This window comes from Phyllobates terribilis, unplaced genomic scaffold (assembly GCF_046119375.1).
Source record: "Phyllobates terribilis strain yellow unplaced genomic scaffold, ASM4611937v1 Scaffold_3426__1_contigs__length_79119, whole genome shotgun sequence".
NCBI lineage: Eukaryota > Metazoa > Chordata > Amphibia > Anura > Dendrobatidae > Phyllobates > Phyllobates terribilis.
Window position 1 is genome coordinate 47,646 of NW_027366179.1, and position 23,768 is coordinate 71,413.

Here is a 23,768-nt window from a genome sequence, read left to right on the forward strand (position 1 = left end):
AGCTGCCATAGAGTCACAATGTAAAGAAATAGTAGGGGTTTTACGCCTCCACAGTGGTAAATCAACCAGTAAACTTCTCAACCATTCAACCTCTTGACCTGCTAAGTCTAGAGCAATAAACTCAGACTCCATAGTAGATCTAGCTATGCATGACTGCTTACAAGACTTCCAAGAAATAGCACCACCACATAATGTAAAGACATAACCACTAGTGGAGCTAACTTCATCATTATCAGAAACCCAGTTTGCATCACAATATCCTTCTAATACATTAGGATAACCAACATAGTGCAAACCCCAATCCATAGTGCCTCTAAGATATCTCAATAATCTGTTGAGCGCAACCCAATGATCTCTACTAAGGTTATGGGTATACCGACTAAGTCTACTAACAGCATATGCAATATCAGGTCGAGTACAGTTCATCAAGAACATCAAACTTCCAATTACTTTAGCATATTCATTTTGAGAAACACTATCACCAAGGTTCTTCTTTAATTGCATCCTAGAGTCGTATGGAGTTCTTACTGGTGTCACATCAAATTGATTAAACTTCTTTAATACCTTCTCTACATAGTGAGGTTGAGACAAAGTGAAGCCACTCTTTGTTCTAGTTACTTTAACACCTAGAATCACATCTGCTTCACCTAAGTCTTTCATATCAAACTTAGAGGATAAGAATAGTTTGGTTGTGTTAATCACATTAATGTGACTCCCAAATAACAACATGTCATCCACATATAGACATATAATAACACAATCAGCACCAAACTGTTTTGAATAAACACAAGCATCTGATCCATTTACCTCAAATCCAAAGTCTAATATGGTTGTATGAAACTTGTCATACCATTGCTTTGGAGCTTGCTTCAAACCGTACAAAGATTTCTTTAATCTGTACACTTTGTTCTCTTGTCCTGGAACCACACACCCTGGAGGTTGTTCCATGTAAATCTCCTCATTAAGATCACCATTTAAAAATGCAGATTTGACATCCATCTGATGTACTAATAACTTATAGCTAGAAGCTAAAGCAAACAATGCACGAATGGTCGCTATCTTAGTAACAGGAGAATAAGTGTCAAAGAAGTCAATACCATACTTTTGAGTATAACCCTTAATAACTAGTCTAGCCTTATATCTTTCAACAGATCCATCGATCATAAGCTTCTTCTTAAAGATCCATTTACATCCTATGGCTTTGTTCCCTTTAGACATCTCTACTAGTTCCCATGTATGGTTGGACATAATTGAATCTATCTCACTTCTAATAGCATCTTTCCAAAAACTAGCATCCAATGAACTCACAGCTTCATCATATGTCTTAGGGTCATCCTCTAGCATATGCACACTAATGAATGTATCATTCAATTCATTCACATCATTGAGTTTAACCAAATAAGTAGTCACAAAATCAGGACCAAAGCTAGTGGCTCTCTTTTGTCCTTTACTCTTCCTAGGTTCAATTTCATGAATAGGCTCGGAAGGTAAACTTCTAGACGAAGATGCAACATTAGGCATAGAATCAATTTGCACAACATTTTTCTTTAAAGGAAATACATGCTAAAAAAACTCAGCATCTCTATATTCACATATAGTACGGTCACTTAAACACATGAATCGATAAGCAACGCTGTTATGGGCATAACCAATAAACACAACATCGAAGGTCTTAGATCCAATTGCATCTACTTTGAAAGCGGGCAATCCTACCTTAGCTAAACACCCCCACAATTTCAGAAATTTCAGGATAGGTGCTCGACCTTTCCATAATTCGTAGGGTGTCTTATCTAGCTTCTTATGAGGTACTCTGTTGAGAATATGGTTTGCAGTCAATACACCCTCACCCCACATATTGTCAGGTAAACCGGAACTCGAAAGCAGAGCATTCATCATCTCTTTAAGAGTCCGGTTTTTCCTTTAGGCTATACCATTTTGTTGTGGGCTGTATGGAGCTGTAAACTCATGAATTATACCATTTTTCTCACAGAATTCCTTCCAAGAGTTAGTGACATATTCACCTCCTCTATCTGATCTAATCCTTTTAATGTTACGATTCAATTGGTTTTCTACCTCAGCCATGTAAGTGTAAAACACATTTTCAGCTTCATCTTTGGATCTCAACAAATACAATCTCGTATATCTCGAATGATCATCTACAAATGTAATGTAATATTTCTTTCCACCTCTAGATTCGGTGTTCCTAAATTCCGCTAGGTCTGAATGTATCAAATCCAACAATTCAGTTGCCCTCTCTTTAACATAATTAAAAGGCTTTCTCTTAAACTTAGCCTCAACACATACATCACATTTTCTATGATCATCTTTAGTCAAGTTCGAGATGAGTCCCATTGCATGCATTGGATTGATAGAATTAACATTCACATGTCCAAGTCTAGCATGCCACATATCCAAAGACTCAACGATATAAGCAGAAGAAGTAGCAATTTCATTTCCAGCAACAGTCTCAAGGAAGTACAACATGTTGTTCCTATATGCCTTTCCTAGGAAAATACCATTCTTGGTTAAAACAATTTTTCCGCATTCAGTCACTTGCTTAATACCAGCAATCTCAAGCAAACCAGCAGAAATTGAGTTCCTACGCATGGAAGGCACAAACAACACATTTTGAAGTGTAAGAGACTTCCCTGAGGTGAGGTTTAGCTTCACCTTGTCCTTCCCCATCACATCAGACGTGGCGGAGTTGCCCATGTACACCAGATCGGCACCAGAGGCTGCCTCGAACTCAGTGAACAGCTCCCTGTTGGCGCATATGTGCTTGGTTGCTCCGCCAATCGATCATCCACTCATTTGTCTCCGCAACCGTGTTGACCTCCGTGACCACAGCAACAAAGTCCCGCGCCGTTTCAGATAGGTTCGCCTGATCTGGATTAGGCCTCGGGGCACCCTTCTGAATGTCACCTCTGCGGAAACAGTTGACCGCCTTATAACCTGGTTTGCCGCAGACGTAGCATCCCACCTTAGGCTTCTCAGTCTAGTTCCCTTTCTTCTTGAAATCAGGAGCCTTCTTGTGCTGGAACTTGTCCTTCTTCGGTGCAGGAAAGGAGTTCTTCTTCTTGAACCTATTTCCATTTGAAGACTCTACCACATTAGCCTTAACCGAATTATCAGAGGGTTTATGAACAGGCTTATCTTTGAGGCGATTAGCCTCTTCGATCTTCATGTGGCTGACGAGCTCAACCAAGGTCAGATCTTTCTTCTTGTGCTTGAGATGGTTCCTGTAGGACGCCCAAGAGTCAGGAAGCTTCTCAATCAAGAAGTTCGCCTGCAGAACTTCGCACATCTTCATTCCCTCAGCCAGGATGTCCGCGACAATGTTCTCGTACTCGTGAACTTGCGCCATGATGGGCTCGTCGTCCACCATCTTGAATTGCATAAATTTGCCGCAAACATACTTCTTCTTCCCGGCATCGTCAGTGGAATATTTGGACTCCAAGAGGTCCCACATCGCCTTTGCAGACTTCATTGGAGTGAGCAAGTCGAAGATCGGGTTCGTCACATGGCTCAGAATATGATCCCGAATCATCTTGTTGTCCGCATCATACTTCCGGATGGATTCCGCCTGCGCAGCTCGTTGTTCTTCGGTAAGCTCCATATCGGTTGAGGAATCCAACGCCAAGGGTCCGAGCACTTCCTCGGCGACCAAAGCCCCCACAGGTGGTTGTTCAAGGAGGACGTAGTCGGCATCCATCTGCTCCGCATAGATCAGGAACTTCTGGTGCCACCTCTTGTAGTTGCCTCCATCCAAGGGATCTCCGGGATGCATGTTCAGCAATGGCTTGAGCAGTTGCGACATCTGCATCTTCTCTGACTTCGAAGGAAAATCGTTTCTAAATTGTTAGTTCGAAACCAGAGAACGAGAACAATGGAGTTACCGAAATGTTTGGGCCGTCGAATAAAATCGCAATGGAAAAACCGAAAACGGAAGATTGCTGCGCCACGGTATGAGAGCCGTTGGCTTAGAAACGATTTCGCCTAGACCACCAGAGCTTAGTCTGAGAGGGCGTCGTCCCCCAAGATTAACACAACACCCTTCACACGCGAGCTCTCGCGGGAGAAGGATTGGAACCACAAGAATATGCTCAGAAACGAAGAGAGAAAGGAGAGAGTTTTTGTTGTAAATCAGTGTGCTTAAAATGAGCAGCAAGAGCTCGGTTTTATAGAGCAATCTTTGTCTACCACAAGTAAAGGCTTTACCTACCACCGCAGTTAAATGCTCACCAAGAAATCAGGTTTTCAAGAGAAAAGCAGGTTTTACCTACCACAAATAAAGGTTCTTTGAAAACACAAATCGGAAGAATCGAGAACGCAATTACTTTGCGATTCAATTTCCGATGCCCAAAAATTACTGAAAGTAGCAAAACCGGCCACCCACCGCGCACGTGTACGGACCGGACCGGACCCGGCCCGCCCACCCGAACAGACGGCGGCGCGCGAGGGGGACTCCTTTTCCAAGTTATCTAACCCTCACTACTCTTACCCATTATATAAACAAGTAAAGTTTCACTTCTACTAGTCGATGTGGTATGGAGATACAAGGCTAAAAAACACTTTCTACACTTCAGCACTATATAAAACCCAACATACAACACCACAGTAGGCTCCCTCCTCTTCATATGGTTCTTAATTAATGCACAACAACTGAATGATTTTGGTCACATACTCAACCCCATAGCTGGATGCTACATCCTTTCAGACTTACATTTCCAGTTGACCATCGCAACTATCCTTCTTCGACTCCTTTAACTTCATCTGTCAGACATTTTCAGGCCAAAATTCTCTGAAGAAGGCTATCTCAAATTCCTTTTCTTGCAACTGCTTTTCCCTCTCTGCCATCTTCCTCATCCTTTTTGAGACTGCCTTCTCCTTCTTTGTCGAAGACGCGTCATCCTGACCGGAAACACAAAAATAATTAGCCACGAATGGAAAATATCTACACCCGGCAGACCTAGATAGGCCCTATATAGCATTCTGTTTAGAAAAAGACACAAAAAATGGTTTACACAATTATTTTGTCTAACTGCATTTACCTTAACCCTATACTTATCAAACAAGAATCCCACTCCAGCACTCTAGATCAAAACTTGCTTAAAACATGACAATTGTGGTATTCTAATAGCAAGATTTGGTTGAATATCAGTAATGCCTACCAAACACAGCAATTCAAAATTCAGAAATGGCAGTGTCAGCAGAAGCTGACAGTGCTCAGGCTGATGATAAGCAAAATAGGTAAATGCAGTGTGGAAGCATTCTTGTGATTATACCAACACATTAATTTAGGCATACTTGACATTCCTATAGAGGCATACTTAAATTCTGATTTAAAAATATGGTTCAACATAATCAAATATAACGAAATGGCTAAATTCTTTACTGAATTTCGTTTCTCGCTGGATCTTGGATGTTCATCAACTTGCATGATCTTTTTTTGTACTTTCTCAGCACCCAAACCTCTTTTATTGTTCTTTACATATGTTTCCACAGGCTCCAACCTACCCTGATCAATGAAGCACATGAATTAGAATTCCATAACCTTAATGTAAAGGGCATAGAGTAGAATTTGCAAATCTCATATTCTCCAAGGAAACATATTCTAGTTTCAAAATTTGCCTTTTCGATTGTTAAAACATACATTGATGTTATACCTAATGCGAAGTTCGATGCAAATCATTCCTTATGAAGTGCTAACATAAAGCAGATGAGTAATATCCGTATTGGGACTTTGGATCACAACGAGGGGCAAAGAATAATGATATACAATTAGAAGAAGGAAACCTGTTCAGAAGCACCGAGACCCGTTCCTTCCTTCCACCCATGCTTCTTCAAAAGCTGCAATCATCATTTAGTTATTTTACGAATCAAGAACGGGGAAAAAACCTAACTAGTAAGAATTGAAGATTCAAATTATATAGGATGGACGTCAAATTGTCAAAGATCAGAAAAATTAAGCTACGATTATCACCTGAAATCCAATGTTAGATGACTTTATGACGGTCGATGAAGAAGAAATAGAGCCATTAGCTCCATAATCCTGCGCCATCGATTGCTCTGTCGTGCGTCTCTCAGCAAAACAGATTTATTTTTTCTTGGGTGTCAGATGGACGCCTCACGCCGCCATACAAGAGGTAATTCGGAATCATGGCTGATGTTATTGGGCCTGAAACTCGTTTTGTGTCATATTAAAAATCCGCCACTGAAGCTTCCTTTAGCCCAGTACCCTCTCTGCTCGTCTTCACGTTGTCTTGGCCCATTACAAGCATTTTATGCACGGTTTATATTAGGAATCATACAAGATTTGGATAAATCGTAAGCGTGGTGGAACGATTTATCAATTTTGATTTTGAGATAATTAAGATAAGATAATTTAGGTCTCGTTTGGTATAATTTTTCAAAAACATAAATAGAACGAATCTAGATAACTTTTATGTTATTGCTCGTCGATGTGGTTTCGCGACTTGCAACTCACTAGAAAATGGTCTTATGACTCTCTTATGCAAGGGTATTTGTTTCCGCAATAGGATGGGGTTTCAAATATTCTTGACTAAGGGAGTCACACGACCATCTTGCATTGCGTCAAAAGTTGTGAAACCATCTCGACGAATGAACAACAACGTAAAATAGTGTAGATTCGTTTCCATTACTGAAAAAGTATACCAAATGGAGCCTTAATCTTTATAAAAGGAAAACTTAAAATAATTTTAAGTTATAAAAGAAGGAGAAATCAAGAACTTAAGAGATGTATTCTTGCTCTTATTTTTGTGTATAATTTACAATGAAGAATGCATCTATTTATAGAATAAGAGGAATACGTAACTCTTGAATGCAAAGTGAAGAAAAGTTAAGAACATGATTAATTCACACACCATCTATTATCCTTAATAATACATCTTCCTTTTCAAACTTGAATATGATCTTCTAGATGCTTTATCTACTTCATGTAAGTCAAATAAATACATCAGATAATTTGCACTAATATATAACACCCCCTCTTAAGTATTCACCTTCGAAATGATGTGGGATATGATATGTTGCCTCGTTATAAACCTTTTCAGGAAAAACCAAGTGGGATAAAAATATAATGAAAGAGAAAAAGAGTGCAACCATGGATCACGTTGATGTCGCCTCATTAAAAACCTTGTCAAGCAAAACCTTGTGGAATCAAATCTTAACCGAAGGGAAAAGAGTGCAACGCTTATGATGCTCCCTCTGAGTTCAACAAGTGTCTCTGAGTTTACACATTACAATCTTTGATACTAGTTCTGCAAACTTCTTGGGATTTAATGACTTCGTGAACATATCAGCCAAATTATCACTCGACTGGATCTATTGAATGTTAATTTCTCCAACTTCATCCAACTCATGGGCAGAGAAAATTTTAGGTAAAATATGTTTTGTACGGTCTTCCTTGATATAGTTGTTCTTCATTTGAGCAACACATGCTGAGTTATATTCATATAGTACTGTTGGCCCATTGGTGGCGGGCCTCTCTGGATGAAAGTGATCATTGCTTGTAATGCTGCACATTCTTTCCCTACATCATATAGTGCAATCAACTCTGCTTGATTTGATAATTTTGCTTTCACTGTTTGCTTATTTGATCTCCATGATATGACAGTGCCTCCATATGTGAACACATAATCATTTTGTGATTTGGCCTTATGTGGGACAGATAAGTAACCATCATTTGCATATCAGGTCAAGATGACATTTATTTGGGTATGGTAGAACAATCCCAAATCATGTATGCCTCAAAGGTAGCGAAGTATATGTTTGATCCCGTTCTAATGCCTCCTTGTAGGAGTGGAACTAAATCTAGAGAAGAAATTTACTGCAAAAGCAACATCTGGTCTTGTATTGTTAATTAAATACATCAAAGCACCGATTTTACTTATGGTACTTTAGGACGAAGAACTTCTTTGTCTTCTTCTTGAGAACGAAATTGATCCTTATCAATATTAAGGGATCGAACATCCATGGGAGAGCTCAAAGGATGTGATTTATCCATATTAAATCATCTCAAGATTTTCTTAGTGTAACTAGATTGATGAAAATATATTTCACCATCCAAATGCTCCATTTATAAACCAAGACAAAACTTAGTTTTACCGAGATCTTTCATCTTGAATTCATTCATCAAATATTTTGCAGTTTCTTGAATTTCAGGAGAAGTTCATATGATGTTCAAATCTTCAACATAGACTGCGATGATGGCAAATTCATTTTTGGTTCGCTTGAAGAAAACACATGGACATGTGGAATCATTCTTATACCCTTCTTTCACAAGATATTCACTAAGACAGTTGTACCACATATGTCCATATTGTTTTAATCCATACAACGATCTTCTCAGCTTTATAGAGAATAATAAACGATGTCTAGAGTTGTCAAGCAGTTTTATTCCTTTTGGAACTCTCATATAGATATCTGTATCAAGTGACTCATATAAGTATGCAGTCATAACATCCATAAGATGCCTCTATAATTTCTCAAACACAATCATGCCAATAAGAAACCTCGATGTAGTTGCATCAACCACTTGAGAGTATGTTTCATCATAATTAACTCTAGAAATTTGTGAGAAATCTTGGGCTACAAGTCTTGCCTTATACATGAGAACTTCATTTTTCTCATTTCGAAAACCCATTTATAACCCACGGGCTTTATACCCTTTGGTATATGGACCAGGGGCAAAAACTTCTCGCTTCTCAAGCAATCTTAGTTCTACTTGTATGGCCTCTTTCCATTTTGGCGAACCTTTCCTTTAACGACATTGATTGATTGATTTTGGTTCAATGTCCTCATCTCCGGACACAATATTTATAGCTACGTAGTAGGCAAATATATCATCAATAATAAAATCTTTCTTATTCCATTGTATATACTTGTGTATACACAGTTTATGGAAATCTCATAATTATTGATATCTTGATCATCATCTAGGATATCATTTTCTTGTGATATCCTTTCAATTTAATCTCTTTGCCTTCATCACCTTTCTCATAAGCTATTGTGACATTTGTTACTTTCTTTGTTTTAAGTCTTTTAAACCCGGTGGCCTATCACACTTGTGGCGTGTTGTACACTCATTTAAAATCGATGCATTTGGTTGTCCAGCAGGCATTTCAATTTTTTCAGGTGCATTTGTTGCAAGTATATCTGACTTAGTCACTTCGTTTGAGTCGGCTAATGCATTTGATAACTGACTTGCAATATTTTGCAAATTAATGATATGTTGTATTTCTTGTTTACACACCTTTGTTATCGGATCAAGGTGAGACAATGATATCGCATTCCATGTAATCTCTTTTCCATGTACATTCACATCATTATTCCCCTCTAATTTAGGGAATATACTTTCATCATAAATGATAGTCAACAAATATTATTGTAAATAAATCATTGATTGTTGGTTCGGGATATTTAATGATTGAGGGAGATCCTAAACCAACATAAATTTCCAATGTTCTTTGGTGACCCATTTTTGTATGCAAAGGTGGAGCAGTGGAAACATAGACAACATCCAAATACCTTTAGATCTGAAATGTTTGGCTTCTTACCAGATACTAATTGTAGCAGGGAATATTCATGGTTTGCACTTGGTATTAATCGAACCAAAGTTATTGCATGCAATATAGCATGTCCCCAAACTAACACTGGTAATCTTGATTTCATTAGTAATGGTCTAGTGATTAACTGTAATCACTTTATCAAGGATTCGGCCAGACCATTCTGTGTGTGAACATGAGCTACCAAATGCTCTACATCAATTCCAATGGACATACAATAGCCATTGAAAGTTTGAGATGTGAATTCGCATGCAATATCAAGCTGAATTTTCTTTATTGTATAATCTGGGAATTGTGCCCTCAATCAGATCATTTGAGCAAGTACTTAGCAAATGCAACATTTCTTGTTGATAATAGACTTACATGTCACCAAAGTGTGGATGCATCAATTAGCACCATAAGTTATAAAAATGGTCTACATGGTGGAGTAAATCATCCACATATAACTTCTTGGATTCTTCCAAAAAAGCAGGCATCTCATTTGCTATTTTTTTTTTGAAAGGTCTTATAATAAGTTTTTCAAGTGATCCAAGTGATCAATGGATACTTGTTTGGTCGTATGAATTAGGCGAACAAAAGCACCGTGAATGCAAAGTTTTGTGAGACATGTAATCTCGCCAATTATAACTCCTAACTAACTTATAAATCCTAACAAGCAGCAATGTAGTGCAAGTAAGGGTCGAACCCACATGAGACTATCAACTTTGTAATCGATTTCTATCAAGCAACCCAATAGATAAAATAAGGGGTTTTATTAATTCTAACGAATTATCAGTATATGGAAAAAGGTCTTAGTAAAGATGTGTATCGGTATTCAATGGTAGTGTTGATCATAGAAATTCCAGTATTAAACTTATATGCAGATTGTTCCTATTCTCATACGAAATTAACTAGCATCTCAAACAGAGTCTACTAATCTTATCCTAATTAGTTAACTACAACGAAATCATTTGATTCAAACTAAATGAGGAACACCAGAATATAAGAAATAGCAAAATCTATCCTATAATGCAATTCTCTACATATGAATTGTAGTCCAATCAAACCGTCAACAAAAGAAATATGAGAGAGATAGATGAAAGTGACTATTTTGTCGAAACTTATCATGACCTTCATCTGTAGATGAATACTTGTTCCCTCTGAGACAAAGACCTGGTTTTTGGCTAATACTATAGTAACACTACTAGAAAAATGGTGATTAACGACGGAATTTTCCGTCACTAATCACAGGAATCCGTTGCTAATTACATTTAGCGATGGATTCACGATGGACCACGCCCGTCACTTTCATTTTAGTCGCGAATCATTTTAAGTGATGGAATCTGTTATCCGTTGTTAATTTCACGACGGATCGTCCGTTGCTAATATAATTGTCCCATCGCAAAACCCGCCTCCGTGAGACCAATTGGAGACGATTTTGCGATGGTTTTTTCCATAATGACGATGGATTTCCATCACAAAATGCTGATGTCCGCAAACTTTTTCCAATATAATAGCGACGGATTCCGTCGCTATATCCGTCACTAAATCCGTCGCCAATCCGTCACTGTCCTTTATCTATTCCTTCACCATTCTGTCGCTAATATGTCTCTAATCCCTCTCTATTTGTTTGGAATATATTATTTAGCGAGGTCTATTCGTCGCAATTTATGGTTAAATTCTTCGCAAAAAGGAAGGTTTTTTCGGTTTTACGTCATTTTGCCTTTTTTCAATTGAAACCTGGTAAATCTAAGATTTACATTTGTATTCAAACACAATATTTAAAGTTTAAACAAACATACAATTATATTATCATATCATAACATACAAAACACTACAAACAAAGTTCATCCAGATCATAACATACAAAACATTACAAGCGAAGTTCATCCATATCATAACATACAAAACACCAGAAACAAAGTTCATCCAGTTGTTAATAAATAAAACATAGAAAACACTACAACGTCATAGTATCTTTGTCGTCGCCTGATGGTAGACGATGCTTTGAAGGAAGAGTCGGTATCAACTTCGCCATCTCAACCCGGATAAGCTCGGACATTTGCGCATGCGCTTATGCCTGCATTTGAATTTGTAATTGCATTTGTTGCATTTGCTGCTGCATTTTCTCCTAGATTTGTTGAACACGTTGACCTCCTCCTCGTTAGCTTGTGCAGATGAGCTAGACCGTGATAAACCAGGTTGCGTCATGTTGTGAGCTGTATCAATATATGCACTAGCCACTGAACCAAGTCCGTACACCCGCTTCTTCTTGTTGATGCCCTCGATATCCGGAAACAACTGGGTCTCATCCACATTCTCTATGCTCGAGCTACCACCCTCTCTGGTTGGCGGTTGGGACGCAACAACAAGCTTCCGAGCGATCGCGTCCTACAGTAAGATCGAAAAACATATTAGTTAGGTTCTAAAAATGCATAACATATTATTAGTCTACAACTTACCGTCATCTTCTGGGCTCTCTTGTCCACTAGAACATTCTTGTTCTTTTTCGTGGTGTGTAGACGGCTATACAGCTCTGGAGCGTCTGGGGCGCTTGACCTCGGGGACACCCACGACTGGGTTACCCCGTCCTTGGTCTCGGCCTTGACCCCAGCCTTGCATGTGAACATCTCTAGTGGGATCACCCGTACCACCATGTGCTCTCATATCTTCAAAACATATATGTTAAAGTGGATAGTTTCACATAGAATTAACAATTTAATATATTAAAATGTTGAAACTGAACTACAGTTCTTGTTAGCAAAACATTAAAATGAAAATTTCCACATATAATGAACAATCTATCACATTGAACTCTACATCAGTCAAGTTCCTCTTCCTCTTCATCTTCATATGATGATGGAAAATCATCTTCTAATTCTTCGACAGGAGGGATTTGCAACACATCTTCGTTTCGACTTCTTCATTTCAGCTAAATTTGTGGGACCTTCGTCTGTTTCAATGATAAGGGGATTTTCTTGGATGTCGTATTGGAAGGTCGGGATAATTGTCTTGGACATGTCAAGTTTTGATCTTGTCTTAATCTTGCAAACTACCAAACAATTTACTTTATCTCGTCTTGTACTTGGATATGGCAGGTAGTGAACTCGGCCTGTTCTGCCAAGATAGTAAGGAACTTGAAGCCATTTACATGGTATCCTTTATATGTGTCGACCCTTTTACATGGTCCATTTGCAAGGCTCAGAATGAATGGATTGGTACAAATAGTTGGATCTTTGACCTATAGGTCATAAGACATTTGTAATATTTACAAACTTTGCAAGACTCAAAATAAAGGAATCTTGAAAATACTTAAATGATGTTCGAACCAAGAGGCAAAGCCATTCTCCAACTTTCTTTAAATTTTTGTTTCGCTTATTCCTCTGTTCCTTTCGTGCAACTCGGCCACGAAAACCCTTTAAAAGGAAGAAACCCAAAGTAAATCACATCCATCGAGTAGGTATAAGATTGCACTATATATTGATGCTTACTTTCTATAAGCTTCGATTTCGGGTCAGTTCAAAAGAAAATAGGTCCTAGCAGTGATAATCTCAGCATCATCAAGATATCTCTTGGTGCTACCATGCAGCGGCCGTCCCTTTGGTTGGAAAATTGATAGTCTGTCGACATTGTCATCGACGTCCATATCACAAGTTTCATTTCTTCCCAACCGCTCGGGTAACATCGGATCACCTTCGACAAAAAATATGATGCAATATACAAATTTTGCGATTTCTTCTTGCAAATATCCGCTGCTAATGCGTCCTTCCATCCTGACTTTATTGCTGACCTTTTTTTTCAATTTTCTCAAATACTTGTGCACACATGTATATTAATTATATATATTGAATAAATGGGTAGAGAAACATCAAAAATACATTCAGTACCTTTCAAATGGATACATCCAACGATATTGAACCGGGCCTGTCATCATTGCGTCATATGGAAGATGCACATGGAGATGCTCCATAGAGTTGAAAAAACCTGGGCGGGAATATATGTTCCAGCTTGCACAATATTTTTGGAATTTCAAGTTCCAAACGATTTATATCTTCTTGTGTCAGTGAGGTGAAAGTTAACTCCCAGAAGAAGATACTCAGCTCCGTTAATGGCTCCCACACTTCTTTTGATAGAAGCTCCCGAAGAGCGAGTGGCAGTAGTCATTGCATAAATACATGACAGTTATGACTTTTCATCCCATTCATTTTCAGATTGTTAGGATCGACACATCTGAACAAGTTGGACGTGTACCTGTCTGGAAACTTTATTTTTTGTATCCACTCAAGAAAAACTCTTTTTGAATCCCTATCCAAAGCATATGTTGCTTTTTGAAATTTCTCAGTGGCTGTGTCTTTAGCTAGCTCAGGCCAATCACAAATGTCATTCAATTCTTTCCTAGACTTTGCATTGTCTTTTGTTTTCACGAAGACATTGATCACGGTATTGAAAACATTATCAAATACATTTTTCTCAATGTGCATGATATCGAGATTATGCCGAATGAAATTTGTTCTCCAATAAGGCAAATCCTAGAAGATATTTTTTTATTTCACCCATGTTTTTGGACAGTACTGCATTAGTATCATTCACACCAGGCTCATGTGCCTTCTTAAACCTCAGACGGTTCAACTCAGCTAACAGTTTATCTCCAGTTCTCACCCCTATAAGCTTTTTTCTCTCTTGTTTGCCTTTTAGAAAATCGGTGATATTTCTACGAAATGGGTGACGTGGATGAAAAAACTTTTAGGAGCAATCAAACCATGACTATTTACCACTCTTGGGCAGCGTGAATGCATCTATCTCTTCCATGCAGTAAGGGCAGGCTAGTCTACTAACAACGCTCCAACCAGACAACATAGAATAGGCGGGAAAATCATTAATTGTCCACAGAAGAGCCGTTTTTAGTTGGAAATTCTGGCGTTTATGAACGCATGTTTTGACTTCACACTCCCACAATTGGTTTAACTCTGCAATCAACAGTTTTACAAAAATATCTAGTTGTTTCTGATTTCTAGGCCCCGAGACCAAAACCGTCAAAACAGAAACTCATCATTCATGCACATGCCCGGGAGAGATTGTAGGGCGTCAAAATAACCGACCATGAGGAATATTGTTGCGCAAAGTTTCTAAATGGTTGAAACTCATCAGAGCATAAGCCCAATCTGATATTTCTCACTTCATCGGCAAAATCATAATGCAACTTACTAAAACGTTTCCAGGCCGGTGAGTCAGACGGGTGGCACATCTTGTCACCAACCATCTGATGGTCTACGTGTCACGTCATATGTTGGGCAATGACTTTCAAAGCATACAACCTTTGTAGTCTCAGAGTTATTGGAAAATAAAACATTTTCCCATAGGGAACTTTAGCCTTTCTTCTTGCGGATTTGCCTTGGATCACAGGTTTCCACCGTGGGTAATTATAAACTTTGCAGTGCGTTAAATTTGCGTCCTCCTCCCCCTAGTAAATCATGCAGTTATAGAAACAGCATTCGATAACCTCAACCAGCAACCCCAAACCCTTAACTAGCTTCTTTATTTGTTGGCATCTTGTTGTCCTCCGAAAGCAGTTATTTGTATGAATTTGCACATGCCGTCTATCAAACCTATTGAACTCTAATGTAAGACACTTGATATCCATCATTTTAGTAGATGCAAAAAACAGAGAGTGTCTGCTATTACCAGGCCATATTTCTTGTTCGGTCGCTCTCATCATATCAAAAAAATCCTGAGCTTTTGCATTCGGGGGCTCATCTTCCTGGAACACTACTTCTGGACATTGAGAATCATTCTTTGAGTAGAACCTAACTCATCCCCCTCGACATCATTCTCCGGTAGAGGAGGGGGGCTCCAAACGGTCCCCTCACCATGGAAAACCCATACTTGATAACCTTTCACAAACTCATTATTCAAAATATGTAATTCCACCTCCTCGGTATCTCGATAGCTTTTATGCCTACAACTATACTTAGAGCAGGGGCATTTAATCTATATTCCACTCATACAAGCGGGATGACGTAAAGCAAACTGGATAAATTCTTTCATATTCTCATGGAATCCTGGGATTAGCAACCCTCCTGCGTGTCTCTGATACTTCCAATTACGGTCTGAATCCATTTCTGTAGCACGGATAATTAGGTGGGGTTTTCACATCTAATCGTATTCTCTAGTTCTATGTATAGAATGCGCATTTTCTATCTTACATCTGATAGTATTCTCTTATAGTATTCTCTAGTTTATTTTAGTTGTATACATGTACCAACTTATGTTCACATTTTTCTACTGTTTATTTTAGTTGTACACATCGAACCGTATTCTTCCAGAGTACATATCTAATCGTATTCTTCCAGGGTACATATCTAATCGTATTCTTCCGTGTTTGTTATTTTATTATTATGTTTATAATTTTTGTATAAACAAATTAGTAACCCTATATTCACAACTCTATGTTCAAAATCCTATGTTAACCATTTGCTCTTTTATTAAACTTATGTTAACAACCTAATTTTGATTTCTAACAAAATAACTATAACTATCCTATATTCACAAGAATTTTTAATATGTCAAAATTATATTATCATTTTAATATTTTTTTCGCATGAATCCTATATTCACAAGAATATTCATAACTTTTATTATGTCAAAAATAATATTTTCATTTTAATAATTTTTAATATGTCAAATTATATTCTCATTTTAATAATTTTTCATGCTTCAAAATTATATTCTCATTTCAATAACTATAACTAGACCTAGCAAAACTCAACCCGACCCGATGACCCGATTGATCAGAACCCGACCCGATTAGACCCAAAGAGGCAGTTAAACCCGATCGTCCCGAAATTTGGTGGGTCAAACCCGACCCAACCCGAACCTAACCTGAAATATGTGTTCACTTCATGCATGACATTATAGTAAAAAATATTTGCACATGATTTATTTAAAAATATAATTTTATTTATTTATTTTCAAAATAATATATAATATTATTTTTTATTATTAAAAATGTATTCTATCCCTAGAAAAAACTAAAAAATATATTAAATACAACATTCTTGACCCGTTGGGTCAATCCAACCCAACCCAACCCGACTTGAAACCCGACATGACCCGAACCCGACCGACCCGAAATTTTATCAACCCAAACCCGGTTTGAACCCGAACCCGACCTACCCGACCCATTTGTCAGGTCTAACTATAACAATCATATATTCACAAGAAATTTATTTCTAACCAGAATTTCATTTTAATTAACCAAATTATTCCTAACATGAATTTTGTTTCTAACAAGAATTTTAATTAACCAAATTATTTCTAACCAAATTATTTCTAACGACAATCCTATATTCACAAGAATTTTATTTCTAACAAGAATTTCATTTTCATTTTAATAATTATAACAATAGTAACTATAACAATCCTATAAAATGTAATCAACATTTAAAAAACTAATTAATCAAATTATAACAATTCTATTCTAATTTTAATTAACGGAAACTAATTTACTTAAACTATAACAAATTATAATAAAATATAACATTTCAAAAAAAAAGTACTAACCTTCTCTAAAGGAGGAAACCGCCGATAGAGCTGCTAGCCGAGACAAAGGGAGCTGCAACCGGAGGTGGAGACAAAGGCAGAAGACCCGCTAGCAGAAACTGACGGAAGAGCTGCAGCCGGAGGTGGAGACAAAGGCAGAAGAAAGGGGTCGGAGATGAAGGGAGATGAACGCAGCCAGAGACGAAGACGGACGGAGGCACAACAGGGAAGGTCGGGGGAGGAGGCGGCCGGAGGAAAGTCGGGGGAGGAGGCGGTGGAAAATCGGGGAAATGAAGGGAGGAAATCGGGGACGACAGAAAGTCGGGTTAGGGTAATGAGAAAAGACGAAAATTTAAAGAAGATGACGGTTTAGCGACAAACGGCAAACCCTAAACCCTAATCGTCGCTACATCGTGGAGTTGACGGATTAGCAACGGATTTCCAAATCCGTTGCTAATCCGTCGTTAATCGTAAGACTGGACCTTGATTAGCGACAGACTTCTCTAAAAGTCCGTTGCTAATCATGTAAAACTTCTTAGATTTAGTGACGGATTGACAAATCAGTCGCTAAAGTCGATAAAATTTTAGGCGGGGATTTGCGCCTGAAATAGCGACAGGTATTCCGCCGCTGGGATGTATGGCGCCATATATTTTACAAGTATTGGTGACGGATACCTTGTCCGTCCCCAAATCCGTCGCTCTTTTGCGCTCTTTGAGATGGAAATTGATTTTGTTGCAAACTTCCGCCACAAAAAGCCCGTTTTCTGAGTGACACTTTGGGTCATTGTGCCCAAGAATGTCAAGTCCAGAGGACTTGCTTATTACCTTACATCTCATGAAGAGAATGATAGAACCTAGAGGAAAACAGCTACATTTAAACAAGTGATTGATACTTGTAGGTACATTTAACCAAGTGAACAGACATATTTTAACTCAATGACAAAATTTGATTACACAAAGACAAAGGTTCCACTCTATTACAACTCACAATTTGCAAACAATCTTCATCTATTGAAAAAACATCAAGTTTCTGACACTCCTTTTAGCAATTGATACCACATTGCTTAACGTTAGGCCCCTTAGTTTTGAGAACAAAAGGATCAATTCTAACCCACAACAAGGAGAAGATTGAAGCCAAGAGGATAGACCATATAATCACAATGGTAGGCGTCCTGTTCTGTCTTCCCATTAGACCTTTGAGGAAGGGATAGAGATGGACGATGACCCAGAAGGCGAAGAAGAGCTTACCAAACAAGGGCCCCCATGACTGATACCCATTGTTAATTGCATCTGAAATCCCAGCAACAACTCCCACCAAATTGATGATCAAGATTGTGGTTGGTGGGATCAGCAGAGTAGTCCACTTGAATGTGTACAGCTCCCCAAACTCGTCATCATCATCTATTGTCTTGGATGTGACTGTGAAGTTTGTGTCTATTCCCGCCAAAACCTTGAGAAGACCTTGTATAACAGCGAAGAGGTGGGCTGACACGCCACCGATCACCCAAAACTGCTCATTTCTCCACCATTCCTCTATGCTAACTCCACTCCATCTCAGCTCTAGGATGCTGGTTGCGTAGATCGAGAGGAAGAGTGCAATGAAGAAGAGACTTGCAAATGTGGTAATCTACAAAAAGAAACAATCTTTTAGCGGGACGTTGGAATATAAAGTCCACCCATATCTGAAGTGAGTTTTGGTTACCGTAGGCATGATGAATTTGCCTGTAAGCAAGCAAATGGCGGGGAGTGTGCAGTAGGCGAGAAGGGGAATGGAGGTGAATGGATAAACAGTGGTGTTGATATAAGAAAGCCTCTCTAGCCATTTGAGGTTTCCTCCTTTGTATCCATACCAAACAGGACTATGACGACTAAAGAAGATCTCAACCGAGCCAAGGGCCCATCGCAGGACTTGGTTTAGACGGTCCGATAGATTTATAGGGGCTGACCCTTTGAATGCCGGTCTCTTTGGCATGCAATATATGGACCTCCAACCGCGGCAATGCATCTTGAATCCCGTTAGGATGTCCTCTGTAATGGATCCATATATCCATCCAAGCTGTATAGCAATTCACAAATTCGTCAGCTTAGTTAGTTAGTTAATCATGAGGATTTCACTATTTAGGTTCTAGATTTGGGGTCTACCTCTAAGCCCCATGCAGTCTTGTCTTCATACCCACAACTGATGACATGAATGGCCTCTTTTAGCAGAGCAGCAGGGCTTGATGATGGAGGGACGCCGCCGTCAATCATCAGAGTTGAGGTTACGAAGATTGCCGACTGTCCAAATCTCTTCTCGAAGTTCATCTCAGAGGCTAATTGACTCGGATCAACTTCATATTCTAAACAATGATATTCAAAACATGTTTGTTATACTTGAAAAATAGATAATAAAGAGTTAGATTTGTTGAGTACCTTGAAGGCTCACAGTAGCATCATCATTTGCACCATGTTTGTTATACTTTTGGTTCTTCTTGCGGCGTCCAAAACATGGACAACAGTCACAACTTACCATCTTTGGTCTCTTTGCCTTCTTAGGAGGTTCATAGCCATACAAGGCTTGTCTTCTGAAGACACATCCTGTGCCAACATAAACCGGGCCTTGAATTCCATCCAAACCTTTCATGTTGATCTTCACAAATGAAACAGAGAGAAAAACGATAGGTTGTTAGTTTACAGAAACATCATAGGCAAAGCAAAAAAAGCTAGCTTACATCAAAGAAGACAGTATTCCTGTTAGCATATCGGTCGTTCCTGTCTATACCATCAAATCTCTGTGGGAATTGCACGAAACAAACATTTCTTCCAATCTGTGGATCCATCAAGAAGCACATGGCTTCTCTCACAGCCTTGCTGTTGTTAAGGTAATGGTCACAGTCCAAGTTGAGCATGAATGGAGCATTGGTTAGAACTCCTGCCACTCTCACCTATAATAATATTGTGAACACCGTTTAAGTAAGGTGATTCTCATGAAGAAAGAGCATAAGAAATGTGTACCATTGTTGACAATTTTAACTGACCAGACAATTCATGGCGCCGGCTTTCTTGTGGTGCTGGAAACCGGGTCTCTTCTCACGAGAGACATAGACAAGACGAGGGAGCTCATTTCCTTCAACATCGTGACCTCCACTATGACCTAAGAACACTTGAATCATTCCAGGATGGTCTCTAGTGTTATTTCCGGGCCATGGGGTTCCATCTTGCATGATCCATCCCTCTGGAGGAACTTTTCCGGCTTTGGCAACGAGCGAGTTCACCCGGACTTTAAATTCCTCATACTCTCTCTGAAAACAAACAACATGTCAAGTTTGTTAGACTCTATATAGATTAGATTTGTGTTAGAATAGTATTCCAAATCAGAAGTTGAAAGATAACAAGTCTAGTATATAAGACATGTATTACTCTCATATTTGTCAATTAGTTTTAGGATGGAACCCTATTGATCTTGTGTGTTGCGTCGGACTGCGCATATGCGTCCGAACGTGCACGACTCCCTTGTCCATGTTGGACGTAGGGCCCATGTAATTTGACAACGTACAAGTGTCAACTGGACCAGTTGAGGCTTGTTGCACTTTTATGAGATACAAATCTAATATATAAGTTCATGGATTACTCTTCACATTGCCAATTGGTTTTAAAATGGAACTCCATTAGACTTTTGTGTTGGGCTAGACTGCGTATATGCGTTTGTACGTGCATGACCCCCTTGTCCATGTTAGACGTAGGGTCCATATAATTTGACATGGTACAAGTTCAACTCAGTTGAGGCCCGTTGCACTTGCGAGATTTCTGTGTTGGGCCAGACTGCGCATACGTGCACGACCCCTTGTCTATGTTGGACATAGGACCATCTAATTTGACAGTTTGAGATATCAAGGGTAAGGAAATTGAACCTTCATAGAACGACGTTCCTTGACAAATGTCGGTTGGACTTTGTCCTTGAGATAATCAATCTTCAAAGAGAAGTACATCTCTGGAGCTCTAGGCTCTATGGAGAATTTCTTACAGAAAGGAACCCATTTCCTCGCAAACTCCGCAGTTTCAGAGAGAGCTTCGAACGTAAGCATGGAAGCTCCATCGTCGGAGATGTAGCAAGATATCTTCTCCACAGGATAATCCATTGCTAGAATGGATAACACAGTGTTGGACGTAACAAGAGGAGGCTCCTTTAGTGGGTCCACCGTACTGACAAAGATATCAATGGGAGCAAGCATATTTGGTTCACCTTCTCTCTCATACCTGAGAGAGAGGCGATCAAGGTAGGTCTCACGGTCAATAGGGTACCACTTGGGAAACTGATCAAGAATCCATGAAAACGCAAACCAGATTTCACAGATGACAGATGTCAGCCATAGCCCAATGGCATCATGTGCAGGGTTCATTATACGGTATCTGAGGAAGATGGCTAACACAAAAAGTCGGATTACTATGACCATCCGATATGGGTTGACCTTGCTGGATGCAATCGGTACTTTCCTTGACAGTGGTTGTCTTGCTTCATCAATCCTGCCATAGTTGTATCAATGTCATGTCATGTCATGTAGAGATCAGATTACCAACATGAAGGAAATGTCGAATACTTGAACTTGAAGTTTCTTACTTGGCAGGATCGGCATATTCATCACCCTCAGGCCCCAGATTTCCCTGCTGGAGTTTCCAATCATCCACATCAGCTTCTCTCTTGCCATTCCACCTTGCACTTTCTGTGTAATCCAAGAAATGGAAGGAAAAAAACTCAAGAAATTGGACCTTTTCTAATTCTGACACTATGACAAACAATAGAAAAATTTGTTAGTGGAACAAGGATGAAGAAGTTAACCATTCTCAGATGCTGGGTATGGATGGATGCGTCTATGCAGGGAAGAAGTTGTTATGTGCTCTCCACCATAACCTCCTACCGGAAGCTCACCGCCCACCTGCTTAGACATCAAGTATGAGGATGGTTTAGTAAAAGTGGATAGAGTCAGAGTGTACTATACAAACTAGTTCATCATCCATGTCAAGCATGGTTGAATTGATGAAACGGTCAAAGCAAAATATAAGATTAATGACACAGCCAATGCATCTTAGTATGCAACCATGCACATAAACTGTACTTTAATCTTATAAATATATGTTAAATCAATAGCGTGAGAAATACAGTTTCTTAAACAACCTATAATGAAAGATAATGAAAATGTAATATGATCTTAAAAAATATAAATAAGATTTTTATTATAGCTTATGTCATATACATAATTAATGATAGTTAATAAAAAAAACTAATAATGTAATATTATCTGAAAAAAAATATGAATAAGACTGTTTAGTATAGAGAGAGACACGCAGGCTGTTTTAGTCTAAGGGTGGCACATAAGCGAGATTGCTTTGCTTTAGTATATAGATAGATATCCAATTCATATTGGTTTCAATTAATGACATCTTAAAATCCTAAAAGATGATAGTAAGACTCTAAAATTGTACGGTTATCTAATGTACCGAACTCTAAGTAATTAAATCTTGTATTATTATAAAATCTATTTTAAAAATCTATCTTTAAAACATTACGCCTGAAATCTATCTTAAAAATAATAAAACATCAAATTTGACAAAACAAAAAGATAAAAATAATTTGTTTAAAATGAGGTGGCATATCCGAAATGATGACACATAGACAAATTAATGCTAGAACGCGAGTGTGGAACTTACCGGGAATTGGGAGTTTTCTTCATCTTGTGGACCTCTTCCATAACTCATTTTCCCATGAAGCAAAGCCTCAGCAACATGATTGTTTTTGTTTGTCTCATCCTCAATGTTGAATTCATGCTCGATATCATCTATATCCTCTTCATCATCGTCTCCATCGACCCTAGGGCTCCCTTTGAGCCTCTTGTATCTAGTCTTGCACTGGGGACAAAGCTGACTCCCTTCTCTTCTCTCGTACTCATAGCAAGGCCTGCAAGCTGGAAACCCGCACTCATTGCAAGCCACAAACAAGTCTCCATCAACCGTTAGCCCGACCTTCATCTCCACATATCTCGCAAACTTGACCAGTCAGATCCTTCAATGGCTTAGGCTAAACATCCATTAAGCAAACACCAAAGCCATGGATAATATGTTAGCTAGAGATATCTTTATTAGATCATATGAGTAAAGGGAAATGCTTACCTCTTCATGGCCATGGATGACGACGAGCTCATTGCGGTTATGGGAACCCGCAACAAGACCTGCACTGGCTTCCATGGATGGAGAAGAGTGGAATGTGTGGTTGGGTGGGAGAATTGCTCAAGTTTTTATGAATGGAAAAGGTGGGAGTTTTTCTTGTATTAAAAAAGGAAAGTGATCCATTTATGCACCTAATTTGATGCATGTGTAACATGAGATGCAGGGTCTCCATTGCCATGAACCGAAGCATTCTGTTGGTTGAAGGGTCTCCATTGCCATGAAGTGAAGCTTCCTCATCAGCTCACATATATATCAACTAATTTCTTCCTTTCTACCAACAACTGATCTGTGTTTTGTTGAGAGATGGCTTCTTAATTACTCTGAACCGGGTTACGATATTCGTGATTTTTGTTTTCAACCCCCGACTTTGCTTCAATTTGGCATCATTGATATTTATTATTGTTGTTCAGAATACATGATTATTTTGAGCCTTAGTTTGAAAGTGATTTCGCAACCTATACA

General features: G+C 38.8%; 2 protein-coding genes across 2 annotated transcripts; both read right to left on the reverse strand.

Annotated features, from left to right (window-relative positions):
• Positions 1-4,776: 4,776 nt before the first annotated feature.
• On the reverse strand, positions 4,777-6,061 carry LOC141247941 (G patch domain and ankyrin repeat-containing protein 1 homolog). The gene is made up of 4 exons (XM_073669291.1): positions 5,984-6,061; positions 5,797-5,850; positions 5,396-5,518; positions 4,777-4,890 (listed from the first exon to the last, which is right to left on the reverse strand). Exons 1-4 carry the CDS (start codon positions 6,059-6,061, stop codon positions 4,777-4,779), a joined length of 369 nt encoding a protein of 122 aa, XP_073525392.1.
• A 12,086-nt stretch (positions 6,062-18,147) lies between these two features.
• LOC141247943 (uncharacterized) lies at positions 18,148-23,324 on the reverse strand. The gene is given in 12 exon segments (XM_073669294.1): positions 18,148-18,732; positions 18,808-19,161; positions 19,248-19,444; positions 19,518-19,734; positions 19,817-20,029; positions 20,123-20,386; positions 20,996-21,608; positions 21,703-21,805; positions 21,922-22,021; positions 22,791-23,102; positions 23,104-23,157; positions 23,250-23,324. Coding segments are annotated over 12 exon segments (3,087 nt in total).
• Positions 23,325-23,768: the final 444 nt, after the last annotated feature.

Excerpts from the sequence above, each read along its gene's own strand:
- LOC141247941 (XM_073669291.1), bottom strand. The coding sequence starts at position 6,061 with ATGGCGCAGGATTATGGAGCTAATGGCTCTATTTCTTCTTCATCGACC. Across the intron at positions 5,519-5,796 it reads GTCTCGGTGCTTCTGAACAG|GGTAGGTTGGAGCCTGTGGA; the intron begins GTTTCCTTCTTC and ends TTCATTGATCAG. Across the intron at positions 4,891-5,395 it reads CCAGCGAGAAACGAAATTCA|AAGGAGAAGGCAGTCTCAAA; the intron begins GTAAAGAATTTA and ends TCTTCGACAAAG.